The sequence below is a fragment of the Tursiops truncatus genome, chromosome 15 (genome assembly GCF_011762595.2).
Source record: "Tursiops truncatus isolate mTurTru1 chromosome 15, mTurTru1.mat.Y, whole genome shotgun sequence".
In the NCBI taxonomy this organism is placed as follows: domain Eukaryota; kingdom Metazoa; phylum Chordata; class Mammalia; order Artiodactyla; family Delphinidae; genus Tursiops; species Tursiops truncatus.
The window spans coordinates 61,454,119-61,472,528 of NC_047048.1; the positions used below are offsets into that span (position 1 = coordinate 61,454,119).

General features: G+C 46.0%; 1 protein-coding gene and 1 non-coding gene across 2 annotated transcripts in view; both read left to right on the plus strand.

Annotated features, from left to right (window-relative positions):
- Window positions 1-18,410, plus strand: part of CHMP4B (charged multivesicular body protein 4B) — a 46,899-nt gene that overhangs the window by 23,423 nt on the left and 5,066 nt on the right. Inside the window, exon 2 of the mRNA XM_033840906.2 lies at window positions 17,679-17,856. Coding sequence (XP_033696797.1) covers window positions 17,679-17,856 — 178 coding nt within the window. The remainder of the gene's footprint in view (window positions 1-17,678; window positions 17,857-18,410) is intronic.
- Window positions 18,033-18,139, plus strand: LOC117308385 (U6 spliceosomal RNA). Its single transcript, XR_004522367.1, has one exon. It is a non-coding gene; the product is annotated as a U6 spliceosomal RNA (small nuclear RNA).

Genomic DNA, 18,410 nt, shown 5'->3' on the forward strand with positions numbered 1-18,410 from the left:
GGATCCTTTTGAAAATCCAGTAAGTGCTTCAGAAAACTACACATACAGTACATAGGAAATGTTGCATGTCGTGTTAGGGATTCTGGAACCCAGGTTGAGAATCCCTGCTCCAGATTCTCTCCCCTGCTATTTTTCTCTTCTACCTAATTTCCTGAATTGGCCAGTTTGGTTTTAGTTGCAGGTGAAGGGGGACTTGTTGACCCATGACTGTGGGAAAGGGCAGGGTGGAGCTGATCTCTTTCTGCTGATTTATTGATTTACTGACTGACTTCCCGTGAGTCTGGGCCATGGCCACAGGCTGCTCTGGCTTATAGCTTTGGATCCTGGGGATAAAAGAATCACTACCTCCTTCTACCCCCATTTCTCTCCTCTGGAATCTCCTGGCAGATTTTGGAGAAGGAATCTGATTGGCTGCTTGGGTCATGTGCTCATGACTAGACCAATCACTTATGGAGGAGGGGCTGTTCTGCAGCCCAGCTTGTATCACAAGCCTGCTCCACCCCTATGGCCAGGAAGGCAGGGTCTGTTTGCAAAGGCTTGGAGTTTGAGGGGGTTGGTCCTTAGGAAAACAATTGCCCCTGCACTTTTCTCCTCGTCCCTGGTAGAGCTCACTGCTCCTGCTCATCCATTCTTTCCCAGCCCCAGTAGGGCCTGTGGAAAAGGACTGGAGACCTGGTTTTTGGTCCTAGGCCCACCCCTCCACCAGGCTTTGGTTCAGTGGGGGTTTACTGAGCACTTACTGTGTGCCTGAACCTCCCTGGGCCTTAGTTTCCTTCTCTGTACAAACAAGGTTGGATTTATTCCCCAAGAGTGTGTTTGTCCAGCCAACCGTCCCTCACTGAGCACCTACTGTGTACCAAGGATGCTGAGAAAGAGAGACACAGTCCATCCGCCCAGGAGCTCACATTCTAGTTAAATTACAGGCAGTGTGAAGATGGAGATATGCGATAGGGTTCCAGGACTCTGAGGTTCTGTGCCCACATTTTTTGTGGACTAAGGCAAAATTGTCTTTTTCCAGAAAGGCGCCAGCTTCCTGTGGCTCCTCTTGCCCTCCATCCCTTGCTGCCACTTGGGTAAGGAAGGTGGTTTGTCTTTACAACCCTCTCATGTGTCTCTGATTCTAAAAGGAGAGGAGGCTGGTTTGGTTTTCTCTCTTACTTTGGAGAAACCCTGAAAAGTGTTTTTCTGCTGGCATTCCCCCCCCCCCACCTCCCCACTAAAGACCCCAGCCCCCAGACCTCTGTTGTCATCTAAGTTGCCAGGGTGCTGTCATGGTTGCTCAGGCAGAAGGGGGCTCTTGTTGGCATGGATTCAGCTGGAAGTAGAGGAAGAAAAGACAGCTGGAAAAGAAACATTTCATTCCAGCCTGGGAAAGGAAACCAAGGGCAGGCTCTGCTTCCCGTCTGTTGCAGCCAAGAACCTGGTCAACCCAAGTAAGCCCTGGACATGGTGCCTTCACTCCACTGCAGTACCAGACCACAGTGGCAGTGCCGGGCATTGTTAAGTTGTTCTTAGTAAATGTTTGCTGTTTTAAATAGAACTGCCTTTTCATATCTGCAGATGGGGAAGAAATTGGCTGTTTTATTTAAGTTACTTTTGTTTGTTTGTTTTGATTAGATAGTCATGTAAAGGGTACATAATTTTTAAAGTGCCTCCTCTGCCCCAGCCATTCAGTGTCCCTTCATGAGGCAACCAATTAAAAAGCCCAGAGATAGTCTCTGCAAATTACAGACATATACCTATATATTTTCCAGACACACATGCAGACATGGTAGCAATCAGGTTACCTTTGAATCCTGTGCTCTTTACAGTTTTGTAAGAAATTACTTAGATTTGACCCACCCAGAAGTCCCTGAACTTCTTCGTCTTCGCCGTATGGATTTAGAGAAGGTTAATTAAAATTTCAGGCACTACTTTGAATTTTGAAGTTCATATCTCCACAGAAAGACCTGCTGAGAATGGTCTTTCCCTTCCTGCCTCATCTTCTCTCCCCTGGGTCCCTAGTTTCTCTGAGAAATGGTATCTCAATCACCTGACTGCCCCTGCTGGGAGCCTGGAAGTCATTCCTGACTCCTTCTCCATTTCCTTCCCCTGTACATTCAAACAAGTGATATAGGCCCATGGAGTCTTCCCTCCTGGTATCTCTCAGGTTCATCCTCCCCTGGTCAGACCCTCTGCTGTGGCCTTAGTTCAGCCCCTTAAATCCAAACCCTCTGGGTTATTGTAGTGGGTTGCCAGTCCTTTTTCTCCACAGCAGCCAGGGGCTTTGTGAAGGGCAAATCTGATCACGCTCCTGGCCTGCTTCAAATTTTTCACTGGCTTCCCTCTAACTCTGGGATATTAACAAGACATAAAGCTTGTTCTTGCGTTTCTCTCTTGGGCTTTTCTGTTTCCTCCCTCCCTCATTCACTCCTGCCCTCCGTTCTCCTTGCCTGGGATAGGTCCCTCTTGGCTATCTCTTATCATTCTTTAAAACGTGTGATAACTCCAAACGTTAGGTTCTCCTCTTTGGGGCGCCCACAGTTCCCTGTGCTTACCTCTCATCATATCGCATTGTCCATCTGTCTGCTGGTTTGTGTGCGCCCTCAGCCTTGGGGCTGTATCATTTTTGTCCCTGCTTTTGTAGCAAAGTGTCATGAGCAAAGTGTAATTCCTCATGTAGTAGAAGGAGTATGGATTTGGGTTGTACAAGGTATTTGTCATTCTAAGTTGTCAGAATACTGGCATGAAGTTGTTTGTAATATTCCCTTCTTTTCCTTTTAACATCTGTGGAATCTGTAGTGATGTTACACCTATCATTCCTAATACTAGTAATTTTTTTTTTTTCTGATCAGTCTGGCTAGAAGTTCAATTTTATTCATCTTCTCAAAGAGCCAGATTTTTGTTTCATTGACCTCTATTGTTTCTGTTTTCTATTTTATTTATTTTTTATTGAGATATAATTGACATATAACATTGTATTAGTTTTAGGTGTACAGCATACTGATTGGTGTGTATATATGATCACCACAATAAGTGGTGACCCAATAAATGATCGCTATAATAAGTGTAGTTACCATCTATTTTCTGTTTTATTGATTTTCACTTTGATCCTCATTCCCTTTCTTCTATTTTCTTTGGGTTTTCATTTGTTCTTCTTTTTCTGGTTTCTTAAGGTAGAAGCTGAAGTCACTGATTTGAAGTTTTTCTTCTTTTCTAATATAGGCATTTAGTGCTATATAATTTTCCCTTCGTGCTTTAATGGCATCCCACAAATCTTGATATGTTGTGTTTTCATTTTCATTCAGTTCAAAATACTTTGTAATTTCTCGTTTTATTTCTTTTTGGACCCATGGGTTATTTGGCAATATGTTATTTAGTTTCCAGATACTTGGGGATTTTCCAAAGATCTTCTGTTTGTGATTTCTCATTTAATCTTACTGTAGTCAGACAACATATTTTGTGTGACTTAAATCCTTTTAAGTTTATTGAGACTTGTATTATGGCCCAAAATTTGATCCATCTTGGTAAATGTTTTGTTATACACATGAACAGAATGAGTATTCTGCTGTTTGTAGTGGAGTGTTTTACAAATATCAATTAGGTCAAGTTTGTTAATTTTATGTTGTTCAAGCCTTCAATATCCTTACTGATTTCCTGTCTACTCATTCTGTCGGTTGTTGAAGAGGGGTATTGAAATCTGACTGTGATTGTGGATTTGTCTATTTCTCCTGGCATTTCTATCCATTTTTGCTTCATGTATTCTAAAACTCTTATTAGGTATATAAACATTTACAGTTGTTATATCCTCCTGATAAATGGATCCTTTATCATTATAAAATGACATTTTTTGTCCCTGGAAATATTATTTGCTTGTCTGATATATTAATTAATATAGCCACTTGAATTTCTTTTGAGTAGTGTAACCAAGGTATATCTTTTTCCATCCTTTTAGTTTTAGCCTATTTGTTTTTATAGTTGAAGTATATTCCTTGTAGGCACCATATAGTTGGATCTTTTTACTTTATTTTATTTTTAAAAATAAATTTATTTATGTATTTTTGGCTGCGTTGGGTCTTCGTTGCTGTGCACAGGCTTTCTCTAGTTGTGGCGAGCGGGAGCTCCTCTTCGTTGCGGAGTGCAGGCTTCTCATTGTGGTGTCTTCTCTTGTTGTGGAGCACAGGCTCCAGGCGCGTGGCTTCAGTAGTTGGGGCATGCGGGTTCAGTAGTTGTGGCACACGGGCTTAGTTGCTCAGGAAGGAAGGACCAGGAAGTCCCTTGAGCAGTTTTATTATGATGTGCTTTGGTATAGTTCTCTCATGCTCAGGGTTTGTTGAGCTTCTTGGATCTGTGGGGTTTTGGTTTTTATCAAATTGGAAAAATTTTGGCCATTATTTCTTGAAATATTTTTTTATTTACTCTTCTCCTTTGGGGACTCCAGTTATGCTTACAGAGGCTGCTTGCAGCCATCCCACAGCTCACTGAGCTCTTTTCATTTTTAAAATTATTTTTTTCGGGACTTCCCTGGTGGCTCAGTGGTTAAGAATCCATCTGGCAATGCAGGGGACGGGCTCGATCCCTGGTCCCTGAAGATCCCACGTGCTGCAGAGCAACTAGCCTGTGCACCACAACTACTGAGCCTGAGCTCTAGAGCCCCCGAGCCACAGCTACTGAGCCCTCATGCCACAACTACTGAAGCCTGCACACCTAGAGCCCATGCTCTGCAACAAGAGAAGCCACTGCAATGAGAAGCCCGCACATTGCAATAAAGAGTAGCCCCCGCTCTCCGCAACTAGAGAAAGCCCATGAGCAGCAATGAAGACCCAACATAGCCATAAATAAATAAATAAATAAAATTATTTTTTTTCTATGTTTCATTTTTGGATAGTTTCTATTGCTATGTCTTCAAGTTTACAAATCTTTTCTTCTGCAGTTCTAATCTGCTGTTAATTCCATCCAATAATTTTAATGTCTGGAAGCTCAATTTAAATCTTTTTTTAAAATATATCTTCTGTAGGTCTCCTTAACTTTAGTCTTTGCTAACTCTGACATCTGTATTAGTTGTAGGCTACTTGCAATTGATTGATTTTTCTCTGCATTATGGATAGTGTTCATCTGCTTCTTTGTAGGTAACTTTTGATTCAATATCAAATATTGTAAATTTTACCTTGTTGGGTGTTGGATATTTCTGTATTCCTATAAATATTCTCAAACTTCGGGCATAGTTTCCTTGGTAACAGTTTGTCCTTTGGGGTCTTGCTTTTAAGATTTGTTAGGTGGGCCCACAGCAATGTTTATCTTGTATAAGACTAGTTATTTCCTGCTGTTGAGACAAGACCCTTCTGAATACGCTACCCAAAGTCCTGTGAATTATGACTTTTCCAGTATGGCTAAGGAGCAGGCACTATATCTAGCCCCATGTGAACATCTACCTGGTACTGTTTTCTCTAATCCTTTCAAGTGGTTCTTTCCCTGGCCACAGGTAGTTTCTTCATACACACGTACTGTTCAGTATTCTACTGAATACTTGAGGGGGACTCTCTGCAGATCTCTAGAGTTTGTTCTCTCTCTGCAGCTCTCTCCTCTCTGGTATGCTCTCCTGTGAACTCTAGCAGTTTTGGTCTCCCCAGACTTTCAACTCTTATCTCATCAGCTCAGGAAGTCTGCCAGGGTCTGCCTGGGTTTTCTCTCCTTGCACTGAAGTCTGGAAACTCAAAGCAATAAACTGGGGCAATTGTAGGGCTCACTTTGTTTATCTCTCTTTTTTAAAAAAAATGAATTTATTTATTTGTTTGTTTTTGGCTGCATTGGGTCTTCCCCAAGAAGTTGGCTGCGCGGCCATTCTCTAGTTGTGGTGAGTGGGGGCTGCTCTTCGTTGCAGTGTGCGGGCTTCTCATTGCAGTGGCTTCTCTTGTTGTAGAGCACGGGTTCTAGGCGCCCGGGCTTCAGGAGTTGTGGCTTGCGGGCTCTAGAGCACAGGCTTAGTAGTTGTGGCGCACGGGCTTAGTTGCTCCGCAGCATGTGGGATCTTCTCGGACCAGGGCTCGAACCCGTGTCCCCTGCATTGGCAGGCGGATTCTTTACCACTGTGCCAACAGGGAAGCCTCCCCTTGTTTATTTCTCATCTCCAAGAATTGCTGTCCTTTTTTGCCTGATGTCCAGTGTCTTGAAAACCATTGTTTCATTTCTTTTAGGTGGGGAGGTAGATCATTCCCTACCATTCTTCTTGGCTAGAAGCAGGAGTGTGGATTTGAGTTTGCCAGTTATTCACAAGCTTTGAGAGTTTAGCAAGTTACTTAATCTCTCCAGCCTCCAATCTCCTCATCCATAAATGGGCTAAAAAGACTAATTCCTTACTGTGAGGATTAAATGAAGGAATAAAATACAAGGCTCTGAATAGGTGTTAGCTCAGGGTAGTATATGAAAAAAGAACGCAGGGCCAAGATTTGAGTTCCATGCAACTATTAAGAATTGAGAAGAGGAGGGAAAGAATCTAGGGGGAAAAAAAGCCAAGAAGAAATCGTTGTAGGGGCTGGGGAAGCTCAGGCTAAGGGTATCTCCCCAGAGCCTGGCAGAAGAGATGAATTTCGGAGAGAGGATGTCAGTAGTCCTAGAACTTATAAAGAGATGGAGGATGAGGGCATCGGGGCCTGCAGTCTAACTGCAGTTACCTCTTCTCCTTGAATGACATTTGTGATTGATATTTGTGGCTAATGTTTGATCTGAGTGTTAACTTCCTCCACCCAGCTAGAGCAATAGAGTTCAGAGGCTGGAAGTGGTCTCTGATTTTTCTAACTCAGTTTGTGAAAAAGAGATACTTCTAATTTCATTGGACAGGAAAAACTTGACTCGGGAAATGTATTGATGTTAATTACATTTTCGGGATCTCACAGGGTCAATCAGAAACAACCTTTTGTGTTTGTTTCAACCAATCACAGGAAATCTTAGAGCTGTATAGTTTCACATATTGTTAGAGCTGGAGGAGGACCTCAGGAGGGAACTGATCCACTCTTCTTATATCCTTGATGAGGAGTCTGAGGTCCTAAGAAATGAGGGGGCTTGCTAAGTGACGTAATTTGGTCTTGGCAGAGTTAGATCTAGAAGCCGAGTTAGATCTAGAAGCCGTGCCCGGGTCCGGGAGGATCCCGCGTGCCGCGGAGCGGCTGGTCCCATGAGCCCTGGCTGCTGAGCCTGCGCGCGCAGCGGGAGAGACCCGCGTGCCGCGCACACACACACACAAAAAAAAACCAAGGGCAGATCACTTTCCTTCCTGGGATCCTAGTTCCCCAGCCTGGCCTCGAGTTACCCTTATCACAAGGAGGTACTTCCTGGATGCCTGCTGTTTCTAGGAAGTGGAACACCTCCTCTTCCTGCCCAAATTGAACCCAGCTGCAGCAGAGCCGTGGGAAGCCATCATCTGTCCTTTCGGGGACAAGAGGATGCAGCCACACAGGCCTTTGCACTATTCCCCTGGGAGAGCCTGCTCCCCTTGGCCATTTTCTTTTCCTCCTCATGGCCCAGGCCACTCCCACTGGCCCACTCTGGAATCATCTGCTGTTTACTCTGGGTCACTGCCACCTCTCTCCAAATGTAGTCCCAGAGGAGGTCCCAGACTCGCTGTCCCTTAAACAAGCCCTGGACCCTTTGGTTTTAGAGTTCTAGGCATTCCAGTCAAGGTTAACACAGAAAAAAAGAGTGGACAAGTGACAGGAGTTTGAGAAACCTTACCAAGTTCTTATAGCTGTGGTCTCTGGGTCTTCTAGAATACAGAGGGGAGGTCATTTTAGGTCTTGGAAAAGATCTGGAGGCCATTACGGGGAGAGAGGACAGAGGGCCCAGCCCACTGGCCTCAGAAGAAATGACAGGGCAACGTTGGACTTTCTGGAATGCCCCCCCCTTCCCTATCTCAGTGCTGTTCGGCTCCTGAGAACCTTAAGAAGCTTGTGTTCTAGGGAAGAGATAGGGCAAGCACAAGGAAAGAAGACATTTATTCTTTAAAACAAAGACAAAAGCCTCCCTACAAACTCCGTAACTATGTAGAATTGTCATCCCAAATGCAGAGGGCTTGATTAAATGGTTGGATTTTGTCACGTGTACATCTAACCAATTTAAAATCCACTAGAATTTTGTTGTTGTTGTTAGAGGCTTTTACTGCCTACTCTCATGGATTATCGATTAGTTGAGAGTTTCTGGGCAGACTGAGCTGCCCCTTGGATGCCTTTGGTGCTAGACTGCTGGCTTGTAGAATCTGTTGGGCGGGGAAGCACAGAGGCTCTCAGATCCCCAGACTCAGGCAGAAGCAGGCCAGCTGGTACAGGGTAGACGTTCCTTCGTGGAGTAAGAACATGCCCTTTACAGAGAGGCAGCCTGGCACTGATCCCATGCTTGCCACTGCTTAACTGTATGACCTGGGCAGGCGATAAACTCTTTGAACCTCAATTTCCCCATCTTGAGATGGGACACTACAGTACCTACCACATAGGGTAGGATTTTTTGGGGGGGACCAGTGAGCACATAAAGCACAAGCCATGGTGCCTGGCATCCAAGAAGCCCCCCATAGGTGTTAGCTGCTGTTAGATATTTCTCTCCACTGTGCCTCAGCTGTATACTGTTTCTTGGAGGGACACGCTGGGCTGGGGGAGGGACAGGAAGATACAGAGCTCCTCAGAGAGAATGTCAGACACGGGCAAGGAAAGAGAGAGGCAGAAAAGGAAAATGCTCATGTTTATTGAGTATTTTCAGCGATTATCTTTCTCACCTGTCCTTAGGGCAGCTATATCACTCCCATTTTCCATTTGATGAAGAGGTGAAATAATTCACCCCAGGCCAGTGTGACCCAGGGCCAGGATTCTGACACCAAGCCCTGTGCTCTTTTCTCTGTGCCCCAGTGCTGGTACAAGTCAACCAGGACAGAGGTTGATGGAGCTTGTGTTGGGTACATAATCAAGGTGGTATTAAATGGTTTTTTCCCAAGCTGTTTTTTTGGGGGGTGGTGGCACAGGGACTCGTAGTGGTATTGGTTCTTCTTCTACTGAAATAGGCTCTGAGAAGTCCTGTAGGTAGTAATACCAGTGACCAACATGAACTGAACACGTGTGCATGTCTGGCCCAGGGCCAGGAGCTTCACATACATGTCTCGTTTTAATCCTCACGATAACTGTGAGGTGGGTTTTATTATTACATGAGGATTAGTGAGGTTAAGTAATTTGCTTAGGCTTTACTTGATAGTGCAGCTGAAACTCACAGCTGGACAACTGGACTCCGTAAATGACCAATGTAATTTGATGTGACCCGCATTTCCTAAGCTTATTTGACTGTGTCTTATCTTGCCTTTACCTTTCTTTACAGAACATACTTTCTGTTTGCTGTTTAAATGATTTTGAAGCAGTTTGTTAGATTGTTAATTGAGTGGGGCTTATTTCTTTCATCTCTGTCCATGTTAAACAGTTAAGCGGCTTTTTTCTTTCTCTCTCGAATTTTCCCTCGCAGGGAGTACTATACTCCCTGTGTGTTTGCTGATGAAGTCAGCCAGGGTTTCAGGCTCTGCTTTCCTGGTCATACACAAGTACTTATTTTATCATTGCTAAATGGAGTGTATTAGCTCCAGGCCATGGAGAGCAAATCAGGGGAACTGGGAGATACAACACAGAGAAGGAGGCTGCTCTGAAAAATGCTGTCTGCACCTCTAGCCTGAACTCTCCAGCTGTGGGGGAATAAACACAGCAGTGTCAGGGACAGCATTCTAAGGCTTTGGCAGGATGAGACCCTCTTTTCCACAGGTGAGCCTGGGACACTGAGTGACGATGAACACAAAATTGACTTTGGGCATTTTGGTTTTGGAGACCTTTCTGTAGGTTCCTAGCACCTTTATACAAGGTAGAGAAATGAGAGCCCAGTCCTGCCCCCGCCTTCTGAAACTACAGGCAGGGTCAGCAGCACCCATTCTGGGGAGAGTCCTCTGGAACCAGACAGACCAGCACCTCTTTTCCATTCGTTTTTCTTCTAAATGGGGACTTAGGAGAGCATATCAGGTAGCTTTCCGGTTCTTAGATGTGTTAGCATGAGCTTTTATTTTATTTTATTTTAATTTACTTTTGGCTGCGTTGGGTCTTCATTGCTGCGCGCGGGCTTTCTCTAGTTGCGGCGAGCGGGGGCTACTCTTTGTTGCGGCTTCTAATCGTGGTGGCTTCTCTTTTTGCAGAACAGGGACTCTAGGCGCGTGGGCTTCAGTAGTTGTGGCTCACGGGCTCAAGAGCGAAGGCTCAGTAGTTGTGGTGCACAGGCTTAGTTGCTCCGCGGCATGTGGGATCTTCCCGGACCAGGGATTGAACCCGTGTTCCCTGCATTGGCAGGCGGATTCTTTTTTTTTTTTTGCAGTACGCGGGCCTCTCACTGTTGTGGCCTCTCCCGTTGTGGAGCACTGGCTCCGGACGCGCAGGCTCAGCGGCCATGGCTCACGGGCCTAGCCGCTCCACGGCATGTGGGATCCTCCCAGACCGGGGCGCGAACCCGTGTCCCCTGCATCGGCAGGCGGACTCTCAACCACTGCGCCACCAGGGAAGTCCCAGCATGAGCTTTTAAATGGGGTTTGCAAAAGGCAGAGTTTATGATTGGATGAAAGAGCATTAGGACACTGTTTTCCTTATGCCAGGGGAGCTGCTGATTTATTTATAGCGACTTAATTTGGAGGTAACAGAGTTGAGGTGGTAGAAAGAGCCCTGGGCTGCAGACCTGGGTTCTAGTCCTGATTCTTCCTCTAACTCACTGTGGGATCCTTGCAGGCCGTGTCACCTTTTCAGGGCATCATTTTTTCTCTGTTTCTAATGAGATGGGTTGGACTTTGGGATCTCCGAGAATCCTTCAAGCCCCCTCTGCCTTTGATGCCAAGATTGTAACTCTCATTTGGTCAGGGTTTGGCAGGACATCCAGTGCCATGTGGTGCAGGGATGCTTACTGATAACCGTCCCTGCAGGAGGATGGGTTTCTTTGACATTGGTGGTGAACTTTGTAGTTTTGACTTTAGGTCTTTTCTTGCCCATACACAGGGCAGATGACAGGTGACCCCAGCAAAGTGACTAGTGGCTTGAGGGCCAGGTGTGGTTCTCCTGGCTGAGGGTACACTGAACATCTGAGGTTTATTCATGGTCACAGTGAGCAAGGAGCATCTGACTGATTGCTGGAGGTGGGCAAAGCAGGGCTCCCTCAGCTTCACCGGCTCCCTGCCTGCCAGTAGCTCTGCTGTGACCAAGCCACTGAAGGTTCTTCCGAATTCTCACTTAGCGTTGCATTTGTGGGTAAGTATCCCCTGGAGTGTGTTTGTGTTTTCTATGTAGTTCATGCTGAGAGTGGGAAAGAACCAGCGCTCTCCTCGTCTCCCAGCCCTTGGACCTTCTGCTGCATGAATTCAGATGTAGAATCTTGAGTCTTTGAAAGGACTCTAGACATCATCATTCATTCAGTGAGAGGATATTACTGGACCCTCCTTCTCCCCAATGCCTGAATCTCAGTGTATTAGTCATTAGTGTACAGTTATGAGATCTTAGCATCTGTTGAGATGCCCTGGGCTAATGGCCTCTATTCTGAATGCCCCCAGATCAGGCAGGCAAACTTGCCCTCCTCAGCAACTCTAAAAAGATAAGTCTTAAGTCTGCCTTTGCCGAGGAAAAAGGAATGTCCTACCTAGTTGTACCGAACTGATGCATTCTTTGAAAATGGTTTCTGTACCAGTCACTAACAGATGCCTTGCAGAAGGAGTTTCTGATCCTGGGTGAATGTCTTTTCCACTGGTCTCTCTGCTTCTTAGGGTATCTCTTCTGTATTTTTTCTTCAAATAGCTGTTTAGAGTTTCTAATGAAGCAACTGTCTGGAGACCAATGTTTATTTCAACATGGTTGGAGTTGTTTTTGCTTCAGCTTTCAGAGCCAATAAAGCTGGTTATTAGATTCTGTAATTGCTGCTGTAATTACTCTCTTGGAACCAGCAGAGGCATAATTAAATATGGAGATTCCAAGGACTATTTTTTTCCATCTAAAAGCAACCTTTTAAACTTCTTTTGGCCTGGGGTAGATTTCAGTTGTTAAAGCATTGTGTTTATTAATGATTAGGCGGGGGCAGGGAGGGGGGGCGGGGTGGGGGGGCAGGGTTCTTTGGCAGAAAAGGGATTTATTTGAGCACCTTCTTTGAATATTTGGTTTAGATGAACTCCTTGTTAACCCAGTACTTGTTTTTATTTTTTTTCCATTCCCCCCCCACCAGTTTTATTGAGATATAATTGACATATAACATTATATTATTTTTAGGTATATAGTGTAATGATTTAATGTATGTATATATTGTGAAATGATTATCAAAATACATTCAGTTAACATGCATCACCTCACATGATTACATTTTTTTAAAACCTTGTATTGAGAACTAAGTACTTGTTTTTTTAAACCAACCATGAGGAATTTAGAGAAGTACAAGGCAAGATACTAAGAGCTAGCACATATTTATGAAAAACATTGGGTCTGGCCCTTTTGGCTTTGGCTATATGTAGAAGCAAATTTTTGTGGTCAGCAATAAGATTGGGATGGAGGCTGTTTTACTTGAAGTGGAACGGTCTGCAGGAAGAGAGGCATTTTTACTCATTTAGCTTGCCCTAAGTTATACTTCACCAGTGTGCCACATGTTTGTAAGATACGGGGTGGTTCAAGTGCTCTGAATATTTATGTTTACACATATTTTCGCAGCCCAAAGGCTGACCCCATGTCAAATTTCAAGATTACTCTACTCATGAACCATGTATGGAAAGGGGGAAACGAATCACTTACCCTTTCACTTTGGGGTTCTCAACTAGCTGAAAAATACACACAGGATTTAGATTGGGGTAAACAAATGGACTGTCTCTGCCAGAAGCCCTCCTGGAGAGTTCACTGCAAGGAGGGGAAGAGACCGTGTGAACCCTGCAGGCAGGAAGGGGAGACCTAGAGGGCCAGGCTGTTCACTCAGGACTTTTCCTCCCCTCAGACAGGGCACACCTCGTGGCGAGGATACAGGGGGAAGGGTGGGCCCTTGCAAAAGTTCCTGTTTTATGGACCAGGACGAATGCAGGGAAAGAATGCTGCCCAATGACTGTTTTAGCCAGTGTTTCAATGACATGTTATCTTTTCTCCATTGAGTAAGAGGTACACAGGAGGTAAAATATGGGTGTACCCCACATGAGGGACCCTGCAGAGTATATGAAAAACTTAAAAAAACAGGTGAAATTGGAGATTCAGTTTAATATATATTAAGCACTTGCTGTGTACCAGTCATTGTGTTGGATGATGGTTTGTAAAGATGAATAATATAAACATTATTTCATTCATGGGGGACTCTTGCTTACCTCCCTGGTATGTTTGGGTGTTTGTTTCCAGATAATTTATTGCTTGGGGGATTTTAGCAGTGGGGTGTAGAGCAGAGAAATGCCAGATTGCCATGCAAGGAGTCACTGCCAGTTGAAAATGTATTCGAGCAAAAGTTAAAGCTGTTCTAAACCTATGATGTTAACAGGCAAGGAATGGTTTTAAAAATCAGAACATAGCTAACTGTATAAAATCAAGGCTCCCGCTACACTCAGGACACTGAGAAGCAAGGCAAATGTCATCTTGTTGTTTGTTCTTGAGAACCGTCCCAGTGTCACTTGCCATCATCCTGAGCCCGTGTGGGAAGAACAGAGGCCTGGGGGTTTATACAGACTAGTGGTTGAGGCTTCCCCTCTTCTCATAACAGCAGAATGAGCCACTCCACCTTTCTTTTCTTTTTTTTTTTTAAATTTATTTATTTTATGTATTTACTTTTGACTGAGTTGGGTCTTGGTTGCTGCTCGAGGGCTTTCTCTAGTTGTGGCTAGCGGGGGCTACTCTTCGTTGCAGTATGCAGGCTTCTCATTGCAGTGGCTCCTCTTGTTGCGGAGCATGGGCTCTAGACGCATGGACTTCAGGAGTTGCGGTGCGTGGGCTCAGTTAGTTGTGGCTCTCGGGCTCTAGAGTGCAGGCTTAGTAGTTGTGGCACACGGGTTTAGTTGCTCTGCGGCATGTGGGATCTTCCCAGACCAGGGCTCGAACCTGTGTCCTCTGCATTGGCAGGCGGATTCTTAACCACTGTGCCACCAGGGAAGTCCCCACTCCACCTTTCTGATCCCCAGTCTTGTTGGTGTGGATCTGGGATCTGTGCCCTTGGACCATGCGGGAGGATTGAATGAGGAGGCGGGCAGGACTGCAGCAGCCGCCCTGCTTGCTTATCATTGCAGCCGGCGCTCATAACACCTATTGAATCTTGACTGGTGAACAAGTTGTTAGAGGCTGGGCTATGCTGTGCGTGATGGGGGAGGCTGAGGAGGACCTGGGAAAGGGGTACATGTGGGACATGGGCCTCAGAAGGCTTGAGAATCACTTGTTGATTAGGGTGTGTCTAAGTTGGTTTCTGTGGAAAAGCAACACAGTATCCGCGAAGCCAGGAGGAAGCAGCCCCAGGCCCTGAGCATTTGTATACCAGGACTCTCCCCAGATGCCTTCCATCTGCTATGATGGTCAAATGGCAAAGGGATTCGGAACTGGTGCTGGGACTCCCGGAACCAGGCTTGTGGCGAGAATCCCAGTCCCTTGCCTCCCGCAGGGCCTTGCAGGCTACATTAAACCACGTGGAGGCTTTGTCCTGTGGGCAGAGGAGCTGTTGCGGGTTCTTAAGCAAAGGAATGGCATGATTGGATATGTACTCCCTCTTCTGTGATCCCACAGTTCCCTGGACGCTCCCTGCTGCACTGGATGGTGCCTCCAGGGCAGGGTCCTGTCTTTTTCATTCATTGGGAGGCATAACAGTTAGTATGGCAGCCCATGGACTTTGGAGTTCCATACCTGGCTTAATCCCCTCTCTGCTGCCTACCACCTGGTAACCTGAGTTACAGAACCTCTCTGAACCTGTTTCCTCATCTGCTAAAAAGGGTGGTCATTTCTACCTTAAAGGGTTGCTGTTGTGAGGTACTTACTTGGCAAGCATGGCTTAGTACTAGCAGAAGGTGAAGATGTTCAGTAAAGGGTCTTGGGGACCCCTGGGTGTGACTGCAGGTTGGATTTTTTGAAGTCATAGGCCATCTGGCCATTCATACCAGAATGAGGGAGATAACGGGTTGGATGGCTTTTCAGCTTTTAGAGGCACATTTCATTGTTCTTCAGATTTTTAGCAGTGTTTCTTTAGCCTGCTTTATCCTTTGGCTGGAGGAATTTTCCTGGTGGTTTTTGTCTGCTGCTTTTATTTTTAAATTTTTATTTATTTATGGCTGCATCAGGTCTTCATTGCTGCATGCGAGCTTTCTCAAGTTGTGGCGAGCAGGGGCTACTCTTCGTTGTGGCGCACGGGCTTCATGGGCTTCTCATTGCGGTGGCTTCTCTTGTTGCGGGGCACGGGCTCTAGGCGCACGGGCTTCAGTAGTTGTGGCATGCGGGCTTCAGTAGTTGTGGCTTGTGGGCTCTAGAGTGCAGGCTCAGTAGTTGTGGCACACGGACTTCGTTGCTCTGTGGCATGTGGGATCTTCCCAGCCCAGGGCTCGAACCCGTGTACCCTGCATTCAGGGCAGGCGGATTCTTAACCACTGCACCACCAGGGAAGCCCTTGTCTGCTGCTTTTAAAGGAACTATGGACTGCTTACATGCAAGCCAAGGCCCTGTTTCCTTGGCAAATGGTTCTCAGGGTGCTATCCTAGGCTAACAGGGAGCTTTAGTGGAAGGAGTACGGGACCTATTCAGGTGACATATGGAGAAACCACAGCCCTCTTGGGGAGGTGATTGACTGTTGCCTACAGCCTGCAGGAGGTGGCTTTGGTATGGAGCTGGGGGGGCACGAGTTTATGGGTGCATATGTGTCTACATATGTATGTGAGGCTAGTGCTGTCCAGGCCAAGGCAGGTGCCGGCAGCCCATTCCTCTGCTTGATTCTGTGCAGAGCCTCCTTCCTGGCTTCGCTGCCCAGCTAGATGTGTGCTAAAGATGCTTTTCAGTGTAAAGAGGGGAACTAAAATAGTAAGGGGAGGGAAGCCTGGGTTTTGAGTCGGGAGGTGTGGTTTGGCCCTTGCTCTGCTACCAAGTCATCTTGATCAAATTGCTTGCCCTGACTGAACCTTGAAACAAGATTGTCTCCTATAGCCTTAACACACCAGGAGGCTGAGAGTGATGATGGCATTGATTTGACCAAATGGTCAGACTCTAGATTAGTCCCTGACAGGGAGTTCTGTCTTTATTTCACTTGTGCTGTTTTCTGTGATAGGGAACGCTATAGTTATCATCTTCAGGCATGGGGCTTTTTGCTTTTGTTGAATACATTTCCAGAAAGAAATTACTGGGGCAGAGGGCAGAAACAATATTATGGCTGTTGCTGTGTGTTGCCATGTTACTTTTCAGAAACATTATAACAATTTACAGTGGCCGGCTGTGTGTGAGATAGCATTTTAACCCCAAATGACCCAGTATTTGCTATAGTCGTTATTTATTATTTTGTAATTTAGTTGACATAAAATGATACTTTAAAGCTGCTTTGGGCTTCCCTGGTGGCGCAGTTGTTGAGAATCTGCCTGCCAATGCAGGGGACACGGGTTTGAGCCCTGGTCTGGGAAGATCCCACATGCCACGGAGCAACTAGGCCCTTGAGCCACAACTACTCAGCCTGCGCTCTAGAGCCTGTGCTCCGCAACAAGAGAGGCCACGATAGTGAGAGGCCCGCGCACCGCAATGAAAAGTGGCCCCCGCTTGCCGCAACTAGAGAAAGCCCTCGCACAGAAACGAAGACCCAACACAGCCAAAAATAAAAATTAATTAATTAAAAAAAAGATACTTTACCTTAGCAATGACTTCTGAGGACTTAAAAAAAAAGCTGCTTTATAATAGTTAGAGCTGCTGGTTTTTTGGGTGTGCACTATGTTTAATGTTGTGCTAAGTGTTTCTGTTATGTTATCTCATTCACAGTGAACCTATCAGGGAGGCTAAGTAGCTCACTAAGTCTGAGAGCTGGGGTTTGAACCTAAGGCAATTTGACTTCAAAGCACATTCTTTTTCTGGGTGTCCTCCATGCTTTGATTTGTGTGTGTGCGGTTACCAAAGTGTGTGAACTTTTGCTTATGTGCCTGGCTCCATTTTGAAGTCTGAATTTTGTATAATTTTCTGCTTTTTACAATTTACTTTTCGCTGCGTTGGGTCTTCGTTGCTGCGCATGGGCCTTCTCCAGTTGGGGCGAGCAGGGGCTACTCTTTGTTGCGGTGCGCGGGCTTCTCATTGTGGTGGCTTCTCTTGTTGCAGAGCATGGGCTCTAGGCACGTGGGCTTCAGTAGTTACAGTATGCGGGCTCAGTAGTTGCGGCACGTGGGCCCTAGAGTACATGGGCTTCAGTAGTTGTGGTGCGTGGGCTTAGTTGCTCTGTGGCATGTGGGATCTTCCCGGACCAGGGATCGAACCCATGTCCCCTGCATTGGCAGGCGGATTCTTAACCACTGTGCCACCAAGGAAGTCCCTAGTATAGTTTCCTTAGAAAATTGAATGTGCTTTTCGTGTAGGAGAGATTATTAGCCCTCTGTTACAGTGGAAGCAGAAGCTGAAGTGCACCCATCACAGTTAGGGGGAAGACTCAGTGAACTCTAGGACACTGCCCTGTATCTGGGCTCTCTGAAACCCTGTTTTCTTCCCCCTGTGCAGCTGCCCTCCAGGCACTGAAGCGCAAGAAGAGGTATGAAAAGCAGCTGGCACAGATCGACGGCACACTGTCAACCATCGAGTTCCAGCGAGAGGCCCTGGAGAATGCTAACACCAACACCGAGGTGCTCAAGAACATGGGCTATGCCGCCAAAGCCATGAAGGCTGCCCACGACAACATGTACGTGGCCACCCACTGGTGGAGGGGGGCACGCATGTGGAAGGGCAGTGCTGGCCCTGGAGTGCCTCAATCCCGGGCCATGGCCTTGGGCAGACCCCATGACTTATCCATTCAAGCACCTGAGTTTGTTTTAATTTGCATTCTTTTTTGGAACTCCTTTTAAAATGGTTTATGTGGTGCTCGCTTCGGCAGCACATATACTAAAATTGGAACGATACAGAGAAGATTAGCATGGCCCCTGCGCAAGGATGACACGCAAATTCGTGAAGCGTTCCATATTTAAAAAAAAAAAAAAAAAAAATGGTTTATGTGCCCTGCTGCCCTCGGAAGCAGATCTCATGGAATGAAACAGTGTTTTCTGAGTAATTCAGGGTTATTGGGATGAATATAGAGTTTCAAGCTGGAAAGGTCCTTAGAAGTTTCTCTCACCCAAGCCTCTGATCATCAAGGTGGGGAAGTTTGTCCCAGGGAGGGGAGATGACTTGCCTTGGGTTTGTGTATACTTGGATAGAACTGGGATTAGAATCAATGCCCGTGACTTTCGCCTCATGCTG